The sequence below is a fragment of the Colletotrichum acutatum genome (genome assembly GCF_030867785.1).
Source record: "Colletotrichum acutatum strain CBS 112980 chromosome Unknown BDZ83scaffold_22, whole genome shotgun sequence".
Taxonomy (NCBI): domain Eukaryota; kingdom Fungi; phylum Ascomycota; class Sordariomycetes; order Glomerellales; family Glomerellaceae; genus Colletotrichum; species Colletotrichum acutatum.
The window spans coordinates 191,055-214,567 of record NW_026849016.1 but is presented as its reverse complement, the minus strand read 5'-3'; the positions used below and the strand labels follow the sequence as shown (position 1 = coordinate 214,567).

The 23,513-nt window shown below is 53.7% G+C and overlaps 3 protein-coding genes across 3 annotated transcripts; 2 read left to right on the top strand and 1 right to left on the bottom strand.

Moving 5' to 3' along the window:
* Positions 1 to 9,340: 9,340 nt before the first annotated feature.
* Positions 9,341 to 12,316, top strand: BDZ83DRAFT_571932 (IQ calmodulin-binding domain-containing family protein; the record flags this gene model as incomplete). The annotated part of the gene is made up of 1 exon (XM_060504451.1): positions 9,341 to 12,316. The coding sequence occupies one exon, from the start codon at positions 9,341 to 9,343 to the stop codon at positions 12,314 to 12,316; it is 2,976 nt and encodes a 991-aa protein (XP_060367780.1).
* A 514-nt stretch (positions 12,317 to 12,830) lies between these two features.
* On the top strand, positions 12,831 to 17,415 carry BDZ83DRAFT_611838 (peptidase family M1). Its single transcript, XM_060507684.1, has 4 exons — positions 12,831 to 13,496; positions 14,307 to 14,513; positions 14,644 to 16,584; positions 16,636 to 17,415. Exons 1-4 carry the CDS (start codon positions 13,192 to 13,194, stop codon positions 17,252 to 17,254), a joined length of 3,072 nt encoding a protein of 1,023 aa, XP_060367779.1. The 5' UTR covers positions 12,831 to 13,191; the 3' UTR covers positions 17,255 to 17,415.
* A 648-nt stretch (positions 17,416 to 18,063) lies between these two features.
* BDZ83DRAFT_649329 (uncharacterized protein) lies at positions 18,064 to 23,268 on the bottom strand (the record flags this gene model as incomplete). The annotated part of the gene is made up of 4 exons (XM_060510264.1): positions 18,064 to 18,975; positions 19,039 to 19,645; positions 19,700 to 22,845; positions 22,921 to 23,268. The coding sequence occupies 4 exons, from the start codon at positions 23,266 to 23,268 to the stop codon at positions 18,064 to 18,066; spliced, it is 5,013 nt and encodes a 1,670-aa protein (XP_060367778.1).
* Between the last annotated feature and the right edge of the window lie 245 nt (positions 23,269 to 23,513).

The following is a 23,513-nucleotide window of genomic DNA, read 5'->3' as shown; positions in this document are numbered from 1 at the left end:
TTGCCCGGGACCCCAATGCAGAAAGCGAGGAACCCGATGCCAATGGATTTGCCCATGGGAAATTGCCCACAAATTCCATACTGGCATTCCTCATCTTTTACATTTCTCCCGTCTTTCCCCCATCCTTTCGCCATCCCATCCCCCCTTGAGCCCCTTCACCCCCGTGTCCTTCCGCTCTCCAAACCCCCCGTCATCATCTTTCACATCCCGTCTTCCCGTCCCCCGTTCACCCGTCTCCCCCCGTTGATTGTCGGACTTCTGCCCGGGCATCCATTTTCGGCCGGTGGATTCCTTCCGCAAAGCGCAGTCGTAACCCCCCCCCCCCCCGGGTGCGGCGTGCCCTCGAGCCATTGGGTCTCACTCTGCATCCATCGCACCCATCCATCGCATCCATGGTTCCTCCCACTCCGTCCCATCCATCTGGCAGACTGGCATTGACATGCCGCCCTGTTTTTTCCCCTCACCGACACGAACAGTTGACCAGCTTTTATCAGGATTCAGCAAAGTACTAATCCCCACTCCATCTTAGCTCGCGCGCCCAGCATCCCAAGCGTCCCGCTCGCTGACCGTTCGAGTACCATCGCTTCTTGCAACCTTCTGGGCAGTTGGCACTAGGTAGGACGGCACATTGAAGAAACAGGGGACACGCCTGTCACACGGACACCCGCACCGGACGTAGCTCCGTCCCATCTTGCACAGCTCCATCTTGCACAGCTCCATCTTGCACAGCTCGCTCCCTTCCAGTCTGGCTGTCTTCTGTTGCAGTAGCACCGACACCAACACCAGCACCAGCAGCACCGCTATCTACCGCACAGTACAAGGTCAACACGCCAAGCTCCTTAACGACCTGTTCACTTTCCATCGCAGCAGAAGCTCAGGGACCTGGGGCTCCCACTGGGCGATAACGGCAGACGGCAGACGGCGCCTTCAAGTTTCAACAAGTCATCACACCAACGCCCCCCGGTTGTCTCATTCTCAACAGCTCAGTGACAATTGGATGGTGAATTAGCTCCCAGGTATGCCGCACTACTTCGGCCATGGCACTCATTCCCTTGAACCCTTGAGGCTTTTCAGCAAATTCAGCTACTCCGTCAGCCTACCAAAGACGTTCTGTTCGTTTCTGGCCCCATCGTAATCATGATCAATGATCTCTACATTTTCCGGCCCACTAGATCACTGCTCACGTGCAAGAACTTGAAGCACCGCCAACGGTACCTTACTCGCAAAACTGCCCACCCACTACTCTGCTAGTCTTTGTTTGATCGGAGCAATCCAACCGCGACTCCTCTACCTCGAGTCGTAAGTTGCTAGGGATCTGGGATAGTGCCAACATTCCCGACTCGCCTCGGTCCTTTGCTGCGCGGTCACTCGATGCCGGCTCATCAGCGACGGCTCTTCTCATTTGCTAGGTACAGGCTGCGCTATCTCTGAGGCTGCATAGCGCCAGGCCAAAGTAACTCTGTGCCATCTGCAGGGTTCTCGGTTCGCAGGCGGCAGACCCCAACGGCTCATCAAGCTGCCAAGGACGGATGCTACACAATCACGAAGACAGTAGCACTACAGGTTCACTGGGCAGAATCAACGATGCAGACAGAAGCCAAGAAGTATTCGGCAACTCCCAACTCGAGACAAGTCCTCGTGTCCACTCACACGCCTTTACGCCTTTCTACTGGCTTGAAACCATAGAGCACTGATGCCTGTTGTCACCAAATGGACAACTGCTGTTCGTCCGCTTGAAACCTTCAAACGCTTGTTGTACTTTCAGGCCAGGGCAGCGGTTTTGCAGCGGGAATTGGCTCCCGCAGTTTTCTCTCAGACAACTATGGACCCTGATTTCTCTCACCTTCTATCCGTATACTTTGTAGTCCATTCGTACTGCAACTACGGATACCTATCCGCGATCCGTCCAAATGGCCTTATTCTTTCGTCATGCAGTCGGCGCCGTCAACCTTGAGCCCTGCGAACCCCCCTTTTCTTCAGCGCAATTTTGGTACCACCACTACCCAAGGTTTCCATCTGCTCGGTGCGGGACCCGTAATCGAAACGTCATCACTTTCAGCACCGCCGCGCGCCTTTGAGGGCCAAATCTCGACAGGAAAGATAATCATGTTTGAACCTTGGAGTCTTGGCAGTCTTCATCCGCAGGAGGCGCGTCGTGTATCTGACGGACGGGAAAGGCGGCCATTCGTCCAAATCTACAGGTCTGTCTTTGTCTCGAACAAGACGGACCCCGCGCCGTCAAGTTTGGACTGCATGGCTGCTCATGCCGCCGCGCCACGTTTGGCTATCCCTGCTGTGCCTAGCGGACACGGCTACGGAGTACTTCTCATCCGCTGGTTCAACGCGTACTTGACGCACAAGAAAATGTCGATCTTGTTTCTTACTGAACAGAAGCCATCAACTTCACAATCCGACCGCAAGTCCGGCGCTGTGTCAGAGCGGAAAATGGGCGAGTCACCCGGCAGCCCAACCGGCCGCCGTAGCCAACGCGGACTGGACCCCTTCTCCTGTCCCCCGCACCGGTCGTCTCACCAGGGCGACTATCATAGCCCCTTGGAGAGAGACAGAGAGTCACGGGCACTGGCGCGGGATCAGGTACAACGTCTCCACCCACATCTCTCCAGGGAAAACCGTTCCATATCACACACCGAAACTTGCATTGCTGGCGTCTATTGCGATCTAGAACACTTCTACGTATCCACCTTCTCCACCAGTAGCACCCTCGCAGCAAGGTCCTGGACCTCTATACTTTTTCTGCCCGCTAATCTTAGGCCCTGTCGAGGACGCCAGACAGGCCGGGGCCTTGTCTCTGGGATCACTGACTGCGCTGTCCCTCTGCAGTGGACAGTGGTGTTCGTTCAACGTTGTTGCCCATCATTTTTTGCTCCGATCCGAGCCTGAGCCTGTGCTGGCTGTGTACTACCCGGGATAGCGGGTGTCCTCCCGTGAGACTCGAACCGAGTCAATCAAGTGTCTCGCTGCATGTTTTGCCCTCATATTTGCTTTCTTGCTCTGTCTTGGATCAAGCGATCTTGGGCTTTGATATCTGTCGGATTTCTCATTGACAGAGAAATGCCAACTGGTGTTGGTTGACTGATGCCCTGTCCTGGGGTTCCGTCTGTTGCAACTTGCAAATGAAGGGCTGTGGGGCAGCCATCGCATCTTTAGAAAGCCTCACTGAAAACCGACTTGGATTTCCGTGTGAAAAAGTAGACAACGCAGAAACCGCGGGAGCGTCCCTTGTCACAACAAAATAATCGGTTCCCGATCGATGGCAATCGGAACCAGTCCTCGCCGGCCAAGTTACTAGGTAATCTCACTCCAGCCTTACTTTTACATTAGTTCTCTAGGTCACTTCCCTTTCAAGTTGGACAAGCTACCTATTACCTACCTACCTAGCTACTGATGCAAGTCACAGCCGGTGCGGCAGAAACCCACCGAGAAAGTGGATGAGTGCTACATCGGACGAGAAACAGGGGGTCGTCTTTTTTGGCTTGTTCTTCAAGGCGACGTCGGGTTTGCTCATGACACGCTGAGAGTTCGGCGAACCCGTTGAAGAGAAAAAGTAACATGGACAAAGAACTCCACCCCCGGGAAATACTGAAAATAGCTGCGTACATTCTGCCGTAGCAGTTATGATGTCAGAGGCCTTTTCTCAACTCCCGTGTCGTGGGTAGAGGGCTGCGGGGGACCTTGGTCATTTAGATGAGGGATGTGGTTTTGTTTTGTCTTTACGTCGTGTTGGTTGTGCCCGTCGCTCAATCGTTTGCAGCGTGTGCGTGGTTCCTAGTTCTAGTTGAGGGGGAAATCCAGTCCTCAATGTCACCAATCACATGTAACGTTCGGGACGTCAATGTTGGCAGCATGCTTGAACGGAGTTTGTTCCGTTTGTTTTTTTTTTCCAAGTTCTTGGGTTGTTGGGATGTTGCAGCTTTGCCAACTTCGCCGATGTTCGCCGTGTTTCGCCGCGCGACGTATCCAACTATTCTTGATGATGATGATTATAATGATGACGGCTTTGGGTAGCTACGGAAAGATAGGGGACTTTCGTTCTTGAGGTGTTTGAAGTTGAGTGGAACCTGCTTTTCTGGTGGAAGAGAGAGTCTTGTGTAAGACGTCGTGGTGGTGGCGATGATCATGGCGAAAGAATGTCCGGTCATGGTCCATGATCCTTTTGTATGCCTTCGGACAGTCCGTGACTGTGCTACTTATCGAAGTAAATCAGCCTCTCTGGCACCATCTACGAGGTCCAATACCTGTATCGTCAATTTCGAACAACAACAAGTGCCGTTGTGAAGTTTAAAAAAAAAAAAAAAAAAAAAAGCCCTCGTAGAAAGGCCCTGCCTTGGGCGGTGAAGGGGCAAAGTTGGACCTTGCACATCTTGAATGATATCTCCTCATCTCTCATATCCTTGACTGAGATTTCTTTCAAAAGCTCTAGGCCCGCTTCGTTAATATTTCGGCTGCTACTACGTTGCTTGATTGCTTGGGAGTGGACATATCAGCATGTTCGTCAGACTCCCCGAATGGCCTTTCATAGCTCACCAAGTATTCTCACAGCATTGGGACTCATACTTGTTCTTACAGTATCTTGACTCGTATCGTATGACCTCTCGCTTGCTCAGCTGAGCAATACCAGCGTACTGTCAAGCATATGCGGGAGGTGAAACTATGGAATCGGGGATAGACGAGGCCAATCAACCTTGTAGTGTCTCGAAAGTATGTACTATTAAGTAGACATGCGGGAAGGGGAGGGGGGAATACTCTGTGCGTATAAGCGCACCAGCACTAGATCATCTACACACGAATCGAATCAGTGTGCCTTGTTTTTATCTCTTCTCGAGTTCGTTTCTCTGTGCCTGTTTCGCCGTCTCGGTACTTTTCCCTAAGCCCTCACCACTCCCTCCTTTGACTTCCTTTATGGTCGAGTGGGGGTGTAGAGGCGGTGAAAGTGAGCTTGTTTCCATAAATATATTTTTCTTGTTCTAAAATTGAGAACTAGGAGATGAAAGCTAGGATGCGTATGACGAGCAGCTCATCCCAATTCCGGTAGCTTATCCTGGGTTTGGGTATATCTAGGGCGTACGGTTGCCTCTGCTCTGCAGAGTTTATGAAGTGATATACACAGACGAAAATAACTCCCAAAGAATAATCCTGGTTGAGTGGCTCCGAGAATTCAACAGGCCTAATCTGGTGAAGGGCTGGTCATCAACCAAGTGCGCCGTGGCGAGCTCGGAATGGAGGAAGGGGACGGATGCTGGTGGACGATTGGGAGGTGAGTGAGTACGCACCCGACGCAAACCCTAATAGAGGGCCTTTGACGGACTGGCAAAGTGGTTTTTCATCTTGGCTGCCATTTTTCGTTGCTGCTACTGTTAGACGGGGGAAGGCTTATACTGATATTACGACCCCCCCGAATTTTCAGCTACGTGCAGCCTTATTTCCAACATCTCTTTTTGCTGAAAACATTGAACTTTGCTACTTGAAAATTCCAATTCAAAGGTGATGAATTAGAGTCTTTGTTAGAGCTGATCTTGTGGTATTCGCCTATCGGTTGATTGGCATACTGAGCTCAACTCTTCAATGCTACCTGAGAAGCACGTATGTCGTCGTTTGGCTTCTACGGATATCCTCCTTTCAGATTCCCAGTCTACTCCACAACAGATCCGACTGATTGTCCAAGGGGAAATTTGAGTTTCTGCTTTTCGTGATGGTGATGGGTGCCATTGACAGGCTTCTCAGTCATACTTCAGATATGAAATCCGTGGAAGCCCAAAAATGCTGTCCTAGCCTTATTTGCCGATTGACTCATGATCTGAAAGGAAGCTTAGTGTATTTCCCGTGGCCACAATCGTGAACTTGGGCGCGCTTATGTCTTCTTCCAAATGTTTTCCAAGCGAAGAAAAGGCCCTTTGTAGGTCTGAAGCAGTTCTCTCGAGGTGATGTGGTGGTCGACGAACCTGTCCAATTCTTACGGCCAAAGGTGGCTGTGGGCGCGGCTTTCGAACTAACTCCATGAGGGAGATATCCCCGGGGATTGTGGTGAACGTATAAAGCCAGCTCTTCATCTCTTTGTTCTCGGGTAGAATTCTTCTTCATCTACAGAACATCGGCATTGCTCCTTGTGGACGCTCATCGGCCAAAGCCGCCAGAGTCGGCTTGAGCCCGTCTTCTGTACGTCGTGACGTCTTATTTACGTCGTGATTTATGACTGTCTCGTCTAGAGGTTTACAATGATGTTGGGCGTCCATTAGAAAGGTTTAAACTGGGACAATTACGTAGCTTCAACGCCAAAAATACGTCCAAAGCACCTCGCTTGTTGACTTGAGTGGGTGATAGAGACTTCATCCTCACGTAGACATGTAGACTGCGATAGACACAACTTACACTCTATTGGTATATATCTTCTACTACGTGGCTCACTGAATGAATTCACCGCGGGCGACGTCAAGTTCTCTACCTCAGCCTGGGCACGACCGTCGAAACTTGGGGTTGATATCTGATGACTTTTGACCCCGAAGAACCACGAAGCATCAATGGCCTTTGAATAAAAAATTATAGCATTCAATGGCAACGGGAATGTCTTGAAGACCGGAAACATACCGATGACAACAGCATAGTCAAGGCATACCACGCCAAGGGAACTACTTACCTGAGATCCATGTTCTTCACAAGTCAATGAGAAATGGTGACTCTTCGCTGTGAGGCTAAGATGCTGTAATGGTTTGAAACTTTTGGAATGTGTAAAAGTTGTATGAGGCCTGGAATTCAGCTGTCCCGAGGAATATGGACTTGAGCAGGTTGCGTGACAGTGGCCTACGTTTGCTGATTTCGTGCTTAGAGCAAGTTACTTGATTATCGGATGTTTCCTTGTAGTAAACGGCATAAGATTGAGTGAAAAACTCGAATCGGAACAAAAGGATTCGTCTGAGTACGTAGTCCTTGTCCCTAAGATACTCTGGTAGTACGACAATGTGGTCTTTGGACTTGGCTTATAGATGCCGCTGCCCAAGACTTATGGTCTCCAAGATACGCATAGGGAGCCAATCCAATGAGGATCCAAATAACCCATGGGGACCCAAACCACCCATGGGCTGGAATGGCCAAGCAAGTGATGAAAGAGTCGGCCGGCCCATATAATTAGTTGCTTCTGACATCGCTGCCACTCTTATTGTCGTCATCATGGTTATATGAAGTTCCATGTAGTACACTAAGGTAAAAGGAAATATATTAAAGCAACTAGTGAAGGTAGTCAGTTGTAGCGGTAGTGATGTATGAGATTCAAAACTCAGGATGTATTGGGCGGCAGATTAGTTTTTATTTCAGCTGCCTCCTACCAAAATCGGAAACACGCATAGGGATCCGAAATCACGATTACGTATGCGCACTTGAAAGCTATGAGTATCCAGGCTAAGCCACAATGATTCAAGATAATTATGGGATTCGAGCTCAGGATAATAGCTTGAGAACTAAATTTATGGGTAACTAAAACACCTAGGGGTACCCAAGTCAAGACCTTTAAGACCCAGGTACCATTCGGTATCGAAAAGAAAGCATGCGTAAGTCAGGGTGATCAAGTTTCTACAACTTACGCCAGCCGTGAGACGATAGACGCGATGGGATCGAGAGCCACATGGCAAGTGTTTTGAAACGACGTGAACGAACGGAAGTTGTTCTCGAAGGTCGATCACCGACTAGCTGTGTTAGTGCGCGGTCCAACAGCAAGCCCCGGGTCTAAGGCACATCGTGGGTTCGGCCGGGTCACTAGAAGCGCCCAACCGCTGGAACACGAATCGCGAGCTAATCTGGACGGTGCGAGCTACGAATACAACAGCGGGAGTCTGTAAGATGCTGGGGTGGCCGAGGGGGTTACAATATTCGTAAAATAGGTCCGGGACGGCGCCACAACCGTTTGGAGTGTCCGTGGCGGCCGGTGGTGAGGTGGGTTAGGTCGTCGGTGGTCCACGGGGCCGGACATTCCCACGTGACTAGAGTCGCATCATGAGCATCTTGGCTGGATTATGACGCCAACGTCTTGCCTAATCCGGCATGGACCCGCGATTCTGCACCAGAACCTGGAAGTTCTCTCGCTTGCCTCGACACGGGACATGTACCGTTTCGACGAGGAACGACAACAAGGCAGCCAAAGATGTTGAAGAGAAAGTAATCGGTCAAGCCAACAGATCAACGCAAAATGTATCACATGAAAGTGCGTTATCCGGACTGAGTGTAAGACAGAGTATCATCGGCTCCGGGTCTTCCGTCTAGAGTTCGGATAAGTATCACCATGGGGGGGCTGGAGTGTGGTGGGATCTAAGCTGGAAAGAGTCGGAAGCACGCTAGCTTCGCTAAAGATGGAAGGACGCTAGTGCATATCGGTGGATAGCGCACTGTTTGTCATACCTGCAGATCCTGAGCAATTGCGCCAATGGCCCCAATGCTCGGTCAGCAGGGCAAGAGCGGACGGCGGATGGTGAATTTCACAAGTAGTGCTAAGGCATGGGAAACTGGAAGCTTCCGTCGTTCCATTCCCAGCAAGTCGGTCCACAGCCCACACACTCACACACACACACAAACACACAAGCCCAGCCATCCATTCGCACTTGTTACACCACCCGGCACGCACCAAGCACCACCACCACCACCACCACCACCACTCACCATCCACCACCAACCTAACGCCAGCACCTCCCGCAGCCCAGCAGCCAGCCATGATTTCCTCGGGCTTTCCTTGACTTTCCCCCAAAGTTGCAATGCGAACCTCTTGACTTTTCAACTTCACATACTACTTCCTTCGTCCCTCACACGCCAGACGCCTTCTTCTGAACTTTTCGGTTCTGTCTTATACCCAGTCGTTTTTCGTTTCTCGGGATCAGAAAATTAAAGGACCAACCCTCCCCTTGCAACACTTTTTTGTTGTTGTTGTTTTCCCCCCAAAATCGACAGCCGAAATCCATTCGCTTGCCTGCCTGCTACTAGTACCTTGGCTTAAACCAGGCTTCAGCCCGATCCACCTTGTTTGGGCGACCCGACCGGTTTCCCCTCGACGACCGCGACTGCGATTACAACACGACACACAAACCCCTGGTAACTCCTGTGTCACTTGGAAACCTACTCCTTCTCGAGAACCTTCGACCTAACTACATCATCACCACATCTGCCGCCCTCCCGCTCGCCAAATATCGTCTTTCATTGCATCCGTTATTGCGAAACCACAACCTCTCGAATCTCCGAAACATCGAAGCCAGGAGGCACGCCAAACAACATGCGTCGCCCTTCGGCAGACCTCACCGACCCTTCGCGTAATCTAGAGGAGTCTGTTGGCTCACCATCGTCAGCCATGGAAGGAGCCGACGTTGATCTATCCATGCCCCCGACCTCCGACGAGGAGATGGACGACACTGACGGCCGCATCTTCACCCCGCCTCCGCACATCGCCGCCCGCTTCTACCGGCCCTCCCAGACCCGTCGCAAGGACTCAGCAGCTTCTTCCCGCCGCAACTCCATCTCCTCTGCTCATTCTCGCTGTTCCTCGACCCAGACCTTTACCCGCCATGGAGACTCTGACCAGAGCAAGCACATTGCACAGCACCTCCGGCGCACGTCCTTTCTCGAAGACCGAAAAGCACGCCTCGCCGACCGAGCTGCCCACGCCGAAAAGGTCCGTCTGAGAGCCGCCATGGCCAAGGCCAGCCACCGCGACACCTCTTTATCCGAAGAACGAGCAATCGCTGCCCAACAAGCCCGGGAGCGCAACCTGGCCGAGATCGTGGCTTCCTGTGCCGAGGAGGTCAAGAGGGCCAAGGCCGTTGCAGAAACCATGAAGGGCAAGAGAGAACAGGAACTGGTCAAGCTCCGCGTTCAGATGGAAGAACGCTTAGCCGAGGCCGAGCGGCGGAGAGAAGAGTTGAAGGGCCGTAATGCCACCAAGAGGGCGCGAGGCCAGAGTCTCATGTCGCGCAAGCCCACCGAGGCCTCTTCGAATCCCTCTGACGAGAAGCGTGCTCGGGTGTTGAGTGAGCCTGAAGCGGCCGAAAAACTGCAATGGTGGTGGAAGAGCCTCATGAGAAGAAAGGCTGTCGCAGAGTTCTCCGGGTTAGGCATCACCATTGACGGCGTGCGGGACACGTCCTTTGACCAAGTACTCGAGCTGTTGGCGCAAGAAGAGGTCCTCGTACAGACTGCCCGTATCCTCAGGATATGCGGCTTGCAGGAGGGCGAGACGGGGTCCGTTGAGGAGATGGCCGCCGTTCGCACATTTCTCAGCGCTTTTCTCATTCTGGGCCACCCCACGCAGGTTCTGAGTAACAAGGACGGCACAGGGGATAGGGAACAGGTTGGATTGTCACAGCCTCAACCAATGCCCCGTAATGACCTTGCTAATCCACAGCTGCAGGACCTCGTGACGAAAGCCCGAGATCTCCTAATTTCTTTCGAGAACATCATGTCGCGTTTGACTGCAGCCAACAACTATACCCCCCCGCCGACTCTGCGTAGTGCACTTCCCGAGATTTACGCTACTTTCTACAACGCGTTCCTTGCGTGGAAGTCTCGGGACTCGGAGTCTCTTGTTCAGCTGATGCTCTTGCAGTTTGTTGAGCTGGACATGATTTTGCAGACGGTCCAGGAAAGCACCGAAGACGCGGCCGCAGAGCAGTACCGAGAGAGCATCAAGAGCAACCAAGTTCAGCTCATTGTGCGGATCAAGAAGCTTGCGGGCCAGGAAAAGGGCAAGAAGATGATTGGCGATGCCGTTCGCAAGGCACGCAAGGCACGAGCCGCGAAGAAGCCCACTGGCGATATGAAGCCCCGTGTCGCCGAAACCGTGCCCGGAGAGGCTTCCGCTACTGCCGAAAGCCTCGTGTCGCCGGATTCGCAGACCTTGACACCGCCGCCAACGCCGGCCAAGGGTCATACCAAACCACAGCCCATAGAGATCAAGCCTGGGTTCAGCGGCCTATTGCCCGATAATAGGATTGTCGTCCACGAGCTTGCCATTAACCGAGAATACCGCATCCCTTCAAGCGAATACCGGGAACACCACGCTGCCGTTCAGATACCCCTTTTTGCGGGAATGAGAGCAAGCATGGAAGAAGACAATATGGACGCTAGCTTTGCATATTTTGTCATCATGATGAGGTATCTCAAGGACAACCTGCAGCGGCTCGTCAAGCCCGGCGCCTACATGCACACAACGATTAGTGAGATACTGGATATTGAGGTGGCCGAGCGACAGTTCCAGATGGGGGGCTTCTCATATGAGAAGTTTTTTACTTCCATGGCAAACCTCTTGCCCAAGTTGTGCGCACCATTCCGTGACGACGAGGCCAAGGATTTGGTGGAAAACAAACTTCAAAACGGGAGCTTGGTTGATCGCGTAGAAGCATTGACAGAATTTGTCGATTTCATGTTATGCGACTACGTCAACTACATGTTCTCCACTGCAGCTCCTCAATTGATTGAGTCTGCACCAGAATACGAGAAGAAGAGATTTGCTGGGGCACTTGAGAGCGGCGCACACGATTTGAGCGCGGCCGAGACGGCGTGGCGTTCTGCACGCTCCAAGGTTCTGGCGGAGGCTCGAAAGAGAGACCCGGAGGGCATCAATCACCCCAAGAATCGGCCAACGGACGACAAAATATACGCACAGCTGCTCGTCGACAGTTTCACGCAGCCGGCTCCAATCGCCGTTGACAAAGTACCCGAGATGCTGGGCTTGGACTACAAGCGCATGGTGCGGTTGTCCCTGGCCTCACAGCGGATTGTCACCACTGGGGCCATTTTACTGCAATGTAAGAACCTCCTCAAGCGAGACGTCCGCACGCCGTGGAAGACGGAGGCGACACGGATCACAGCGGTGCTAGAGGCAGATCACGACAATGTCGAGTCGACAGTACAGGGTGTCATGGCGGCTCTCGAAGCTGGTCGATCTATGCCAGCAGCAACCAAGACGCACTTGAAAGCCCTCGTTACTAAGGTGCTGAAGGCTAGCTTAGACTCGATGAAGAAGAGCATCGAACCGACAGAGCCAGTGCTGCGGCTTCTCCTGGCCAGGCTCAGGGGCCACATGAACGCCAGGTTGACTGCTGGATCAGCAAAGGAGAAGCTTAACGCGGCTACGACTGCGCATGAGAAGCTGGCGGGTCTTGGCCTGGCGGAGTTCGCGGTGCAGGTTCGGGAGATGCTGGACGAGATATCCAAGGTCGGAGCCGTCGACAGAGCGGCTCACGGATCGTGGTGGAACGAAGTCGCGGCCAAGGTGTCGGCGGAGGGAGGGGCGCCGGGCCTCAGCGCCGGCGCCGGCAGTTCGGCATAAGATTGCAAGACGAAGAGCACGTGTGTATGCATGGTACGATATACGAGTAGAAGGGGAGGCATTCTTGAGGACTTTCTCCTCTTGACGACGTAATGATGTACTTGTTCGGGATCGAATGGGGGCAGGCGTTACGGTGTGGAATTTGCTGCTTTCGAGACCGTTTTTCATGGCATGGTTGGACGCATTGGGTATCTTGTTAATTAGCGCGCTCAGTGTCGGGATGGAATTTGTCTGGAGGAGGCATGGGAAGGGGAGCACTATAGGTAGGCATCGATCGTGTGCGACGATGCGGTATACCAAGCGAACATTAGAGGGTCTGGGATGCAATAGCGAGTGAGGACTTTATACATTGAGCGTGGTAGAAGAAGAGCAACAATGATTCACATTACAGCTATATAACTTTTCAATTCGCTCTTACTTCACTTGAGACTGCGATATGTTATTAATCGAACTGTATAAATATAACTCGTCAATGCCTCAACGCTTACCTACCTACCTACCTTATATGGGGGCAGCCGTACCGAGGTCATCTCGCTTGTCGTCGGCGTTGACCATTTCAACTTTTTTTTCGAGGGAACTTATGCTTGAGCACAAGCCACCGCAGCCTCGTACTGGGAGAAGCCAGCCCCGTTTTCTGCCTAAACAGGCTAATTCCCGCGCCGAACCGTCCGAGTTGACAGGCTGTGGCCTCCTGAGTCTGTCCCGTTTGTCCTCGTACAGAGATTTATCTACAAAGTATTCCAACCAGCGTGAAGAAGGAATCGGTAGCGACGATGCACTGAGGCGATTGTCTACGACCTGCCTCAACCTCATCCTCAGCTCTATAGTCCTTTCATTCTGCGTTCAGTCTGCCCTGGGCGGACCGATCAAACAGGATGAACCCGATCGGGCAGCTGGCCGGACGGACGTTTGGTCCTGCGGCGCGCGGTCTGGTCCGCGGCTGCTGTGTATCTGTACCACCACTGCCATCACTTCTTGTAACACCACCATCATCGTCATCTTTTGGCTCAACTGCGCCGGCTTCTCTTTCTTCATCATCCTTGTACAACATTGGCTTCAGACGCCACTTTTCGAATTCGTCTGTCTTCAGGGCAGCAGTTTCCACCACGTCCACGTCTAATGCTTTCTGGTCGTCGGCTCCCACAGTTGGACGGATTGCTCGCGATGCCTTCGTTGCGAGGTAAGTCTGTCTGGTCTGCTTTCCTTTTGTTTTCAAGGTTCCCCTTTTGTCGGATGGCCATCCATCTATTGGGGCTTTTCTATCTTCCCGGAGACCCTCATCTCGGATAGCAAAGGTCTAGTAGACCTTAGGTGCCTTGCCTTGCCATACTTTACCTTAGTCTTTGGTAATGGAACAGCAACGATGAAAGAAACGGGCAATTCCTGGGCTGCCTCTACCGGAAGGTATTAGTGGCCTGCGCGCACCCGTGGACCAAGTCGAGCGTAGCGGCGCCTTCTATGGTGGGCAGCACATACTCCACGCTTACCTCACTCAATGAGTGGACGGGAGTGGACAGCCGCAGAACGCAGGAGAGCTACCAGCTTGACCCATGCAGGGACCTTTTGTGTGCCCCTCGTTGCCCCTCACCTCGGAGCATCACCATTGATCCACCCCGGAACTCTCTCCTTCACCTTGTCACCTTGATCAAACCCACAACCATCCACCACAGTACCTGAGAGTCTACAGACTACCACGCGCCAGTCGTCCCATTTGCCGCTTGCCGCTTTGCCCATAATCCCAAGTAGGAAGGCACTCTGTTGTGGAGCTGCTACAGCTTCTACTCCGATCGAATCCGTTACACTACTCTTCTTTTTTTTCTTCCGCCTCCCTCCTCCTACTACTACTACTACTACCACCTTACTTTTCTTTCCTCTTCTTCCGTCCTCTCATTCCCTATTATCCCCTTGTCTTACTACTCCTCTTTGTAGCCTACCTTGAACCACCCCAAGGGTACGAAACTGACATAAAGCTCGCCTCGCGGACAAATAGCTACCGCCGACCTTCTTCCTTCCCCGCACCCGTTTCCCACCGCAACTACTGCTCGACAATCACCACATCCGACAAGGCACTGTACGCCAGCAGAGTCGGCAACATGGCTGATCGCGAAGTTCTCCCCGAGTCGATTCGGCCCTCCCACTACGTCCTGTCCCTCCGTGACCTCAACTTCAAGGACTGGACTTACAAGGGAACCGTGACGTAAGGACACACCCTACCCCTCACCCCGCCCGAGCTTCGAGCTTCAGCTTCAGCTTCAACTTCAGCACGAGGTCCAATAAGCACAGCAAAGATGTGCCCAAGATGCTGACCTCTTGCTTGTGCCCTACAGCATCGATGCCGAGGTTGTCAAGCCTACCAAGGAAATCGTCCTCAACGCCCTCGAGATCAAGCTTCTCAGCGCAAAGATCGCTGTCGGCCACACCAAGTCGACGCAATCATGGGAGTCCACCAACTTCAGCTATGGCGAGAAGCAGCAGCGCGCTACCGTCACATTTGACGAGGAGATCCCCCAGGCGCAAAAGGCTGTTCTGACCATTGAGTTTGAGGGCATCATCAACAACGAGATGGCTGGTTTCTACCGCAGCAAGTACAAGCCCGCCGCCGAGCCCGCCAAGTCTGTACCCCGCGATGACGAGTGGCACTACATGTTCAGCACACAGTTCGAGTCTTGCGACGCCCGTCGGGCCTTCCCCTGTTTCGACGAGCCTAACCTCAAGGCTACCTTTGACTTTGAGATTGAGATCCCCGAGGACCAGGTTGCCCTCAGCAACATGCCCGTCAAGGACACCAAGAAGACCAAGGAGGGCTGGCAGCTGGTTTCGTTCGAGACCAGCCCTAAGATGTCCACATACCTCCTCGCCTGGGCTGTCGGTGACTTTGAGTACGTTGAGGAGTTCACCGAGCGCCGCTACAATGGCAAGCAGCTGCCCGTCCGTGTCTACACCACCCGTGGCCTGAAGGAGCAGGGTCGTTATGCTCTGTGGCACGCGCCTCGCATCATCGATTTCTTCTCCGACATCTTTGGCATTGAGTACCCCCTGCCCAAGGCCGACTTGTTGGCCGTCCACGAGTTCACCCACGGAGCCATGGAGAACTGGGGTCTCGTCACCTACCGTACGACTGCCGTGCTCTTCGACGAGAAGACATCCGAGGCCAGATACCGTAACCGTGTTGCCTACGTCGTCGCTCACGAGCTGGCTCACCAATGGTTCGGCAACCTGGTTACTATGGACTGGTGGGATGAGCTGTGGCTGAACGAGGGTTTCGCCACCTGGGTTGGATGGCACGCGACTGACTACCTGCACCCCGAGTGGCAGGTTTGGTCTCAGTTTGTCAACGAGGGTATGGAGATGGCCTTCAAGCTTGATGGCATCAGAGCCAGTCACGCCATCCACGTGCCTGTCAAGGACGCCCTTGACGTCAACCAGATTTTCGACCACATCAGCTACCTCAAGGGTTGCTCGGCCATTCGCATGCTCGCCAACCACCTCGGTGTCGAGACCTTCCTCAAGGGTGTCTCCAACTACCTGAAGGCCCACCAGTACGGCAACGCCAAGACCAAGGCGTTGTGGGATGCTCTCACTGAGGCGTCCGGCAAGGACGTGAACAAGCTCATGGGCCCCTGGATTTCCAAGATTGGCCACCCCGTTCTGACCGTCGCCGAGGAGCCCGGCCAGATCTCTGTCAAGCAGTCTCGTTTCCTTTCCACTGGCGACGTCAAACCCGAGGACGACGAGACCACCTGGTGGATTCCCCTTGAGATTGAGGGCAAGGTCGGCACCAAGGGCGTCACGTCCCTGTCCCTTGAGAAGAAGGAGGACACGATCCGTGATATCGACACAGACTTTTACAAGCTCAACTCTGGATCTTCCGGTTTCTACCGTGTCAACTACCCCCCTGAGCGTCTTCTGAAGCTTGGACAGCAGCTCGATCGCCTCACCACCGAGGACAAGATTGCTATCATCGGCTCCTCCGCCGACCTTGCCTTCTCTGGCTACGGCACCACCGCAGCTCTTCTGTCCTTCGTCCAAGGCTTCGCCAAGGAGGACAACTACCTGGTGTGGAGCCAGGTCCTTGACTCTATCGCACTTGTCAAGTCCATCTTTAGCGATGACGAGACCATCAAGAAGGGTCTAGAGACCTTCACTTTGAAGCTAATCAACGACGTCGTGGCCAAGATGGGCTGGGAATTCCCCGAGGGCGAGAGCTACCTCGACGGACTTCTCCGCAAGAGAGTCCTCTTGACTGCTGGTGTCAACGGCCATGCCGGGTAAGCCTAATCCACCATTGATACAATCGGTATAAGTACTAACAACCGCAGTGTCACCGAGGAGGCCACCAAGCGCTTCAACGCCTGGGTCGAGTCACCCGAGTCTAACCCCCTGCACCCCGCCCTCCGCACGCCTGTCTTCCGCGTCGCCATCAAGAACGACACGGCCCGCGCCGTCGAGGCCTTGAAGAAGGAGTGGTTCACCACCCCCGCCATCGACGGCAAGGAGATCTGCCTCTCCAACCTTGGTTTCGTCCGCGATGAGGACATCATCAAGAACAACCTGCTCCCCTTCCTCTTCAACAAGTCCCCGCCCGCCCCAGCTTCGGACTCCGTCCCGTCCGCCGACATGCACTCTCTTGGCTCTGCCCTCGCCGGAAACTCGGTCGCCCGCCAGATCCAGTGGGACTACGTCAAGAACAACTGGGAGGCCTGCCTCGCCAAGCTCGGCAACCCCATTGTCGTCGACCGCTTCATCCAGGTCTCCCTGGGCAAGTTCACCGACTTTGAGTCCGTCAAGGACATTGAGGCCTTCTTCGCCGACAAGGACACGAGCGCGTTTGCCCGTACCCTTGAGACCGTCAAGGACAAGGTCCGCGGCCGCGCCGCCTACCGCGAGCGTGACGCTGCTAAGCTGAAGGAGTGGCTCGTCGCCAACAAGTATGCGTGAATCGATGGGAATGAAATGACCGCGACTAGAGGAGTACAGAAAGAGAATATTCCGGCCAAGTTGTAGTCAGCTAGTTACGGAATGCTAGCTTTTGTCGAAAAGCAAAAAAAAAAAAAAATCAATCATTATTTACGTTGTTGCGTCTGTGACTTCGCGTTCCGTCTGTCTATTGATACATTTTTAAGTGACGTAGTGACAATGTCTTAATCCCATCAGCCTTGCGTTTGATGATAGTCAAGATTGCAGTGGTGACTACACATCTGTGGTAAATCCCAACCAAATCACGATGGCTAATGACCATCTTCAGACTTGCTCGACTTCTAAATCAACATAGAGAGCCATACGAGGGAGCAAAAACGTAATTTGGGCAATATCGCACGTTTCATTATCTATACACCCAAGACGCCCAGGGAAAGCAAGTGATGCCTACAGCTAGCTAGCTAGCCTGCTTTCCTCGCGTCTTGCTCCTTGAAACCTAATGTACGCTTTTGCAAAGAAAACCTCAAAAACTGTGAAAGACAAACACAAAAAGCCCATCCATCCATCATGAGCCTCCTTCCCGAAAGCGAAACTTCCATGAGAGAGGAATTAGATTAGCCCGACCAACACCCCGTTTCAACGCCGAGACCCCTACAAAATCATGCATATTTCTTCATTCCATACACATCCACCGCCCGCCTTCTTTCTCGTTTGGTCGTCTTCAGTCAAACTGGCGACTGTATTTCACTGGAAGAGATTTGGTGTCTGGTTTTCGAATCATAGACTAGTCAAACATGTGCACGTATCGTGCAGGTCAGGTAGATTTCGCATCAACCTTGGAACGCAGCGCGGCGGAGATTCTGCATCATCCTCTCGACGATGGCTGTTGAGTCCGTCGGCACATCGGGCAGAGGAACCTCGTCCTCAGGAGTTTGATGGGGCGGGGGTAACGACGGCTGCGCTCGCATTTGATGTTGTTGTTGCGGCGGTGGTGGCGGCTGCTGCTGATTCTGCTGTTGATAATGCTGTTGGTATTGCTGTGCCGGAGGATGCTGGTACTGCTGATGATGTGGAGGCTGCCACTGTCCCGGCGGGGGCGCCCAAGCTTGGGGATGCTGTGTCTGCTGCTGCTGCTGCTGCGTCGGTCCCCAATTGGAACCATGACTCTGGTAGCCTGGCATAGCAGCTGTCTGCGGCGGAATCGGCGACGGTATGGACTGATGGGGAGGGGCTGTAGGCGTCGGCGGATTCACGCGCGGAGTGAGGGCAAATTGGGCCAAGAGCTCCGCTGGGTTGAGATGCTCAGTCCGTGGTCGGCTCGTGGGAGGGAACGGCTGGGCCGACGGCGTATTGTAAGCCTGTGGTTGAGACTGCGTAGGCTGTCGAGGGAACGCTGTAGTCATCGATTGATTTGTAAACGGCATTCGAGAGGCTGGAGCCGGCACTGGCGTGTGCGGTACCGGCACGGGAGCTTGAGCTACGCGAGGCGCCGCCTCTGTCGTTGGGCCAGCTAATCTTGACACTTGAGAAGCCGTTTGCGTGGAAAGGCCATTGACGGCTGCCGTCGATGTGTTCTGTATTACATCCTTCCCCGGGCGAGAAGCCGGGGGTGGGTTCGTGTCTTGCACAGACGCTCCGGTTGATTTCGAACTGGCCTTGGATGGAGTAGCAGCCGAAGGCATCATGCCCATGGCCGCAAGGTACTTGGCTGGGAGGGGAACCGGGGTCTGCTTCTCGGGGATCTATCATTGGATCAGCTTGGGCTTGTCCCACTTGAGGAAATGTCATGGACTAGGTGGTTATACCTTGTACTGCACCTTCGGCGCAGCGGGCTTTGCTGCAGGCTGAGATTTTGTCTGGGTAGGTTGAGGCTGGCTGGCAGGAGACTGTTGCGGAGTCTGCTGAGGGACAGGCAGTTGCGAGGGTTGATGCTGAGAATGCTGCTGTTGCTGATGATTCGCCCAGCCTCCGTACTGCGGCCGGATCGCTGGGTGTAGCGGCGCCGATTGTGGCTGCTGCGCATGCCAACCCTGACTTTGACCATGCGAGCTGGGTCGAGAGCTGCCTGGTGCTGGAGATGGAGATATCGATGAGTAAGACGGCGCCCTGGTGTGATTCTGAGGGATCTGCGGTGCTGGTGAAGAATAAGGGGCCGCTGTTTTGACACCATACATGCCAATAGAGCCTTGAGGCATCACATTCGTCAGTGTGTTGTGGTATGGGCCACCGTAAGCAGGTCCCTGCGGGCCCGTATTCGGAGCAGGTGTCGCTGTGTCTCCCTGAATGGAGCCTTGCCGGTTCTTGAAGAAGGCTTCTGGAGACGTCCTCATGAGGTGAGCTCGCAGGTTACCTTCATATCCGTTGGTGAACCCTCCCCATGGAGCATAAGGAGTTCGGTACGTCTTCGAGTCTCTATGGAGTGTGTGAGTATCATTCACAAAGTTGCTGGGGTTGGAAAAATCTGACCTGTTGTGGTGAACCTGGAAGAATGCATATTTCGTAGCGACAGAAGGCGTTGGGGCGGCCGAGTATCTCCGATGATTCTGCTGAGTTGAGCTTTGCGAAGCACTGTGTGGTAAAGGAGGTCTGGAGTTCTGCGATGGCGTCGACCATGTTTGTTGCGTGGGTCGCGCGCTGACTGCAGGTTGCGGCCCCGGGGTGCTATAGGGGCTTGGCCGTTGTATCGAGTTCGGAGCCGCGTAGTAACCCTGTCCAGATGGAGCGGAACTAGGCACATATTGTTGATGTACGTCAGGAGCAAACTTCTGTTGAACAAACTGGGTCCCGGGGATCGGGTATCGAGGATCAGCTCCGAAATGGAGCTGCTGTCCTCCGGGAGTCGGGGGCGCAGTAGCCTTGGGTGTGAACTTCTGCGTGGTGAAAGATCCGGTACCAGCGTAGTTGGTTTCGACAGGTTTCCTGGGCTTATATACGTACGGTTTCTCCGACTTGGGCCCATTCTGAACAGCGACTCCAGGCGTAAACATTGGCAATGGGGCTGGCTGCGGTGGAACGATTGACACCCTGCGATGCGATGTGCTTGCGGAAACAGGCTTGGGAGGCTTGGGAATGGTATCAAGAAAGTTGCTCTTGGAATTGTGCAGCTGCTTGCCGGGATCATCGGAGTACTGTGCCTTCGCCTCCGTGGACGTCTTGCCAAGATAGTGCCAGACCTGGCTATCCTTCGACAGATCAACCTTGGTCTGGTTTGGATTAGTACACTCGTTGCATGGATGGAACTCTGCCCATGTGTAGCCTTCAACAAAGGGAGCATCTTTCCGCGGGATCTCGTCAGCAGGGCGCTTCGCATTGAGTCGTTCCTTTGCTTTCTGTGACGACGGCATCGGGATAGCCTTGGAAGACGCCTTCGGAAGGTGGTAGTCAGATGGGTCAGGCAATAGAAGCCACTTCCACTCGACTTCGAGACGATCACTACAACACGTCAGACTTTGTTCAATGAAGTTTTCGACAGAGACATACCCATTAGGAACGATATCAAGGAGGAACATCTGCTCATCGGCGCGATTCTCAACCACGACACCGGCAAAGATATCGCCCTTGAAGTACTGCAACTGGCAAATGTCGCCCTTGGTGAGTGCTGTCGCAGCCTCGCGAATCCGCACGTCGTCCTCCAAGGAGTCACCAGTGTGTTTCCTATCACGCTTGGTACGATGAAAGCGACAGCTGAACTCGAAGGCTTGCTCCTTGTACTCGGTTCCATCTTCGCCAAAGACTGGCACTTCGGCTTCTTCGACAAAGACACCCGCTGCAGCCGCGCAAGTGGCGTGGTAGGCCCGGGCACACTTCTTCTGTGAGCACTGGAAGCAGGCACCCTTCTTGGACCGACAATAGAGACACTTGAGATCCAGGCGTTCCTTGTTGATGTTGGCAACATTCGCAATGACCTCCTTGTCGTCGACGGTATCGATATAGGTCTCGGGCAGGTATAGCGCGCACATGCGATGGGCTTTGCGGCCATCGTCTGTTGGCAAAACTTCTGCGCCAGGGATATCGCTGGGGCAAAGGCAGCACGTCGGCTCTGCGCGTGTCTTGACTTTGAGACGGATTCGCTTGGTCTTTGCCTTGCCTTCTTTGTCTCCAGCAGCGCGCTTTCGTTTGCGAGCCGACTTGACGATGCCGTTGCTACCAGGAGGAGACGGAAGGCCAGTAGCGTCGTCTTCATCCTCATCTTCATCATCCTCTTCGTCTTCTTCGTCAGTTTCCTCGTACTCAGGAGTCGGCTCGCCACGGAGTTTCCGTTCGATATCGTATACGTCAACCCACACACTGTCTTGTGCCTGTGCACACTCGCAACGTTTGGCGATCTTGCCCATGGGAAGCCAAGAGTCGAGCGCAAAGTTGACAGCCTCGGCGCAGTTGTAACCCAAATTATATCCAGAGTGATATCCGTAAGGATAGGTAACGACGAATTCACCCGGATACGAGACGCACTTATTGACAGTGATATTGTAGTGCTGCTTGAGGTGCGATGGGGAAATCAAGAATCCCTTGTGGCGAAGGAACTGGTCGCAAGCCTTGGCATCCGTGGGCCAAATGTTCTTCATGGCAGCCTCGAAACGGCGGGCGTCAGCTTGTGAAATGCTGTACCATTGTTTAGGGGCGCCAAAGTGGAGATAGTTGATGCTGTAAAGATCGACGTCCTCCAAATGCCATGCGAAAGTGGCCTTCCACATGCCCAAGTAGAGGTAGGCCGTGTTAACACCGGGAACCTTTGTCCCGAGAACATCCAGCAGATTGGGGAGCTTGTTCAAGTTCCACATTTCTGTCGACTCGTCGAAGAGAGTCCCCATGAGATCTGCACCGTACAGCGGCGGGGCGTACGTGAGAGTTTTCCAGTATATCCTCTCAAGTTCCTCGCAGCGCTCAGGGGTATAGTCAGAGACATCCATCTGGTAGTCAAAGTCTTGGAATGCCTTTTCGTCAATCATGGCGGAGCCTTCTCTCTTGCTGTACTTCCGACGGGCCGAAACAGTCTGGGTCTTTGGCTTCGCTTGTCTCGCGCCACCCATCCGACCCATTCTGCCAACGGTTGGTGGTTCATCTTCGTCGACATCCATTCCCGGATCTTCTACAGAGTCAACGACTTCCTCTTTCTTGACCTTGACCTTGGCATCCGCATCCGCAGCCGGCTTAGGGGAGACGGGCGTCATCGGTCGCTTCTCTTCCTCCTGTTCTTCTTCGGCGTCCTCATCGTCATCCTGGTTCTTGCTCTTGGCCTTGCCCCGGCGCGGTCGACCTCGGCCCCGCTTTCTTGACCCGGCCGGAGTCGATTTCGCTTCTGTACGAGGTTTGGGGGCGGATCGGGGTTTCGGCTTTTCGACGTTGGCTCGGCGCTCGCCTCGCCGCGCTGGCGGCTGATGTTCGCTCTGGTCGCAAAGTTGTCGCCACTGCGGGAGGTTGTAGGATCTTTGATGAAGAATATTGACTTGACGATAGGTTCCATTGGATCCCATGATATCTTGCTTGATTGGTTCTCGAACTCGAATCTGCTTCACTAGGTCATCGAGTCGGGGCAGGTTTTCTTTCCACTCGGGGGGAGGGATAATCTTGACGATGCCGGACTTCATTCCATAATGATCGACTTTGGTCATCTACAGGCACGGTCACAGTCAGCCGATGAAAAGACACGGGGACATAGGGCACAAGTGGGAGTGGCATGGGCGTACGAATAGCTTGAAGTCCTTGAACTGATGCATCGTGGGCCTGAAGACAGGGACAGTCCCGGACCAGTGGTCGGGGAGGACTTCGCCAATGTCATCCTCGGGCGGCGGCACCTCATCTTGGGTCGCAGGAGCAGCAGATGGATCGACGGCATCGTCGTCGAGATCGCTGAGCTCAGAGTCGCTGGCGTCCGACTTGGGCGCATTGTTGCTGTCGGGGGGCGAGTGGAGGAAGGCGGGCTTTGCACATTCAATCTGGCCAAGGGTTGGTTCCTCGTCCTGGTCACCAGTCGTGGATTGCGCCGGCACAGGTGCAGGCTCCGAGACTGGAGCGCTGACAGCGTCGGTCGACATCGTGGAGGGGACTACATGCGACCGTTGATGCGCTGGGAATTTCTGCCTCGCACGTCGTCAAGATGGTTGTGTCAGGAGGGTGCGCAGGCTTGGTGTATTCAAGTCGCCGAAAATATGAGGTGCAGACGTCTAGTTGAGTGCGGAGAACAGATTCGTTCGGTTCTTTTGGTTATCAGATCCTGCGGGGGGTTGGCCACTGTAGAGTATTCGCAGAGGGAGCGGCAGGACTGAGGAAACTGCGTCTG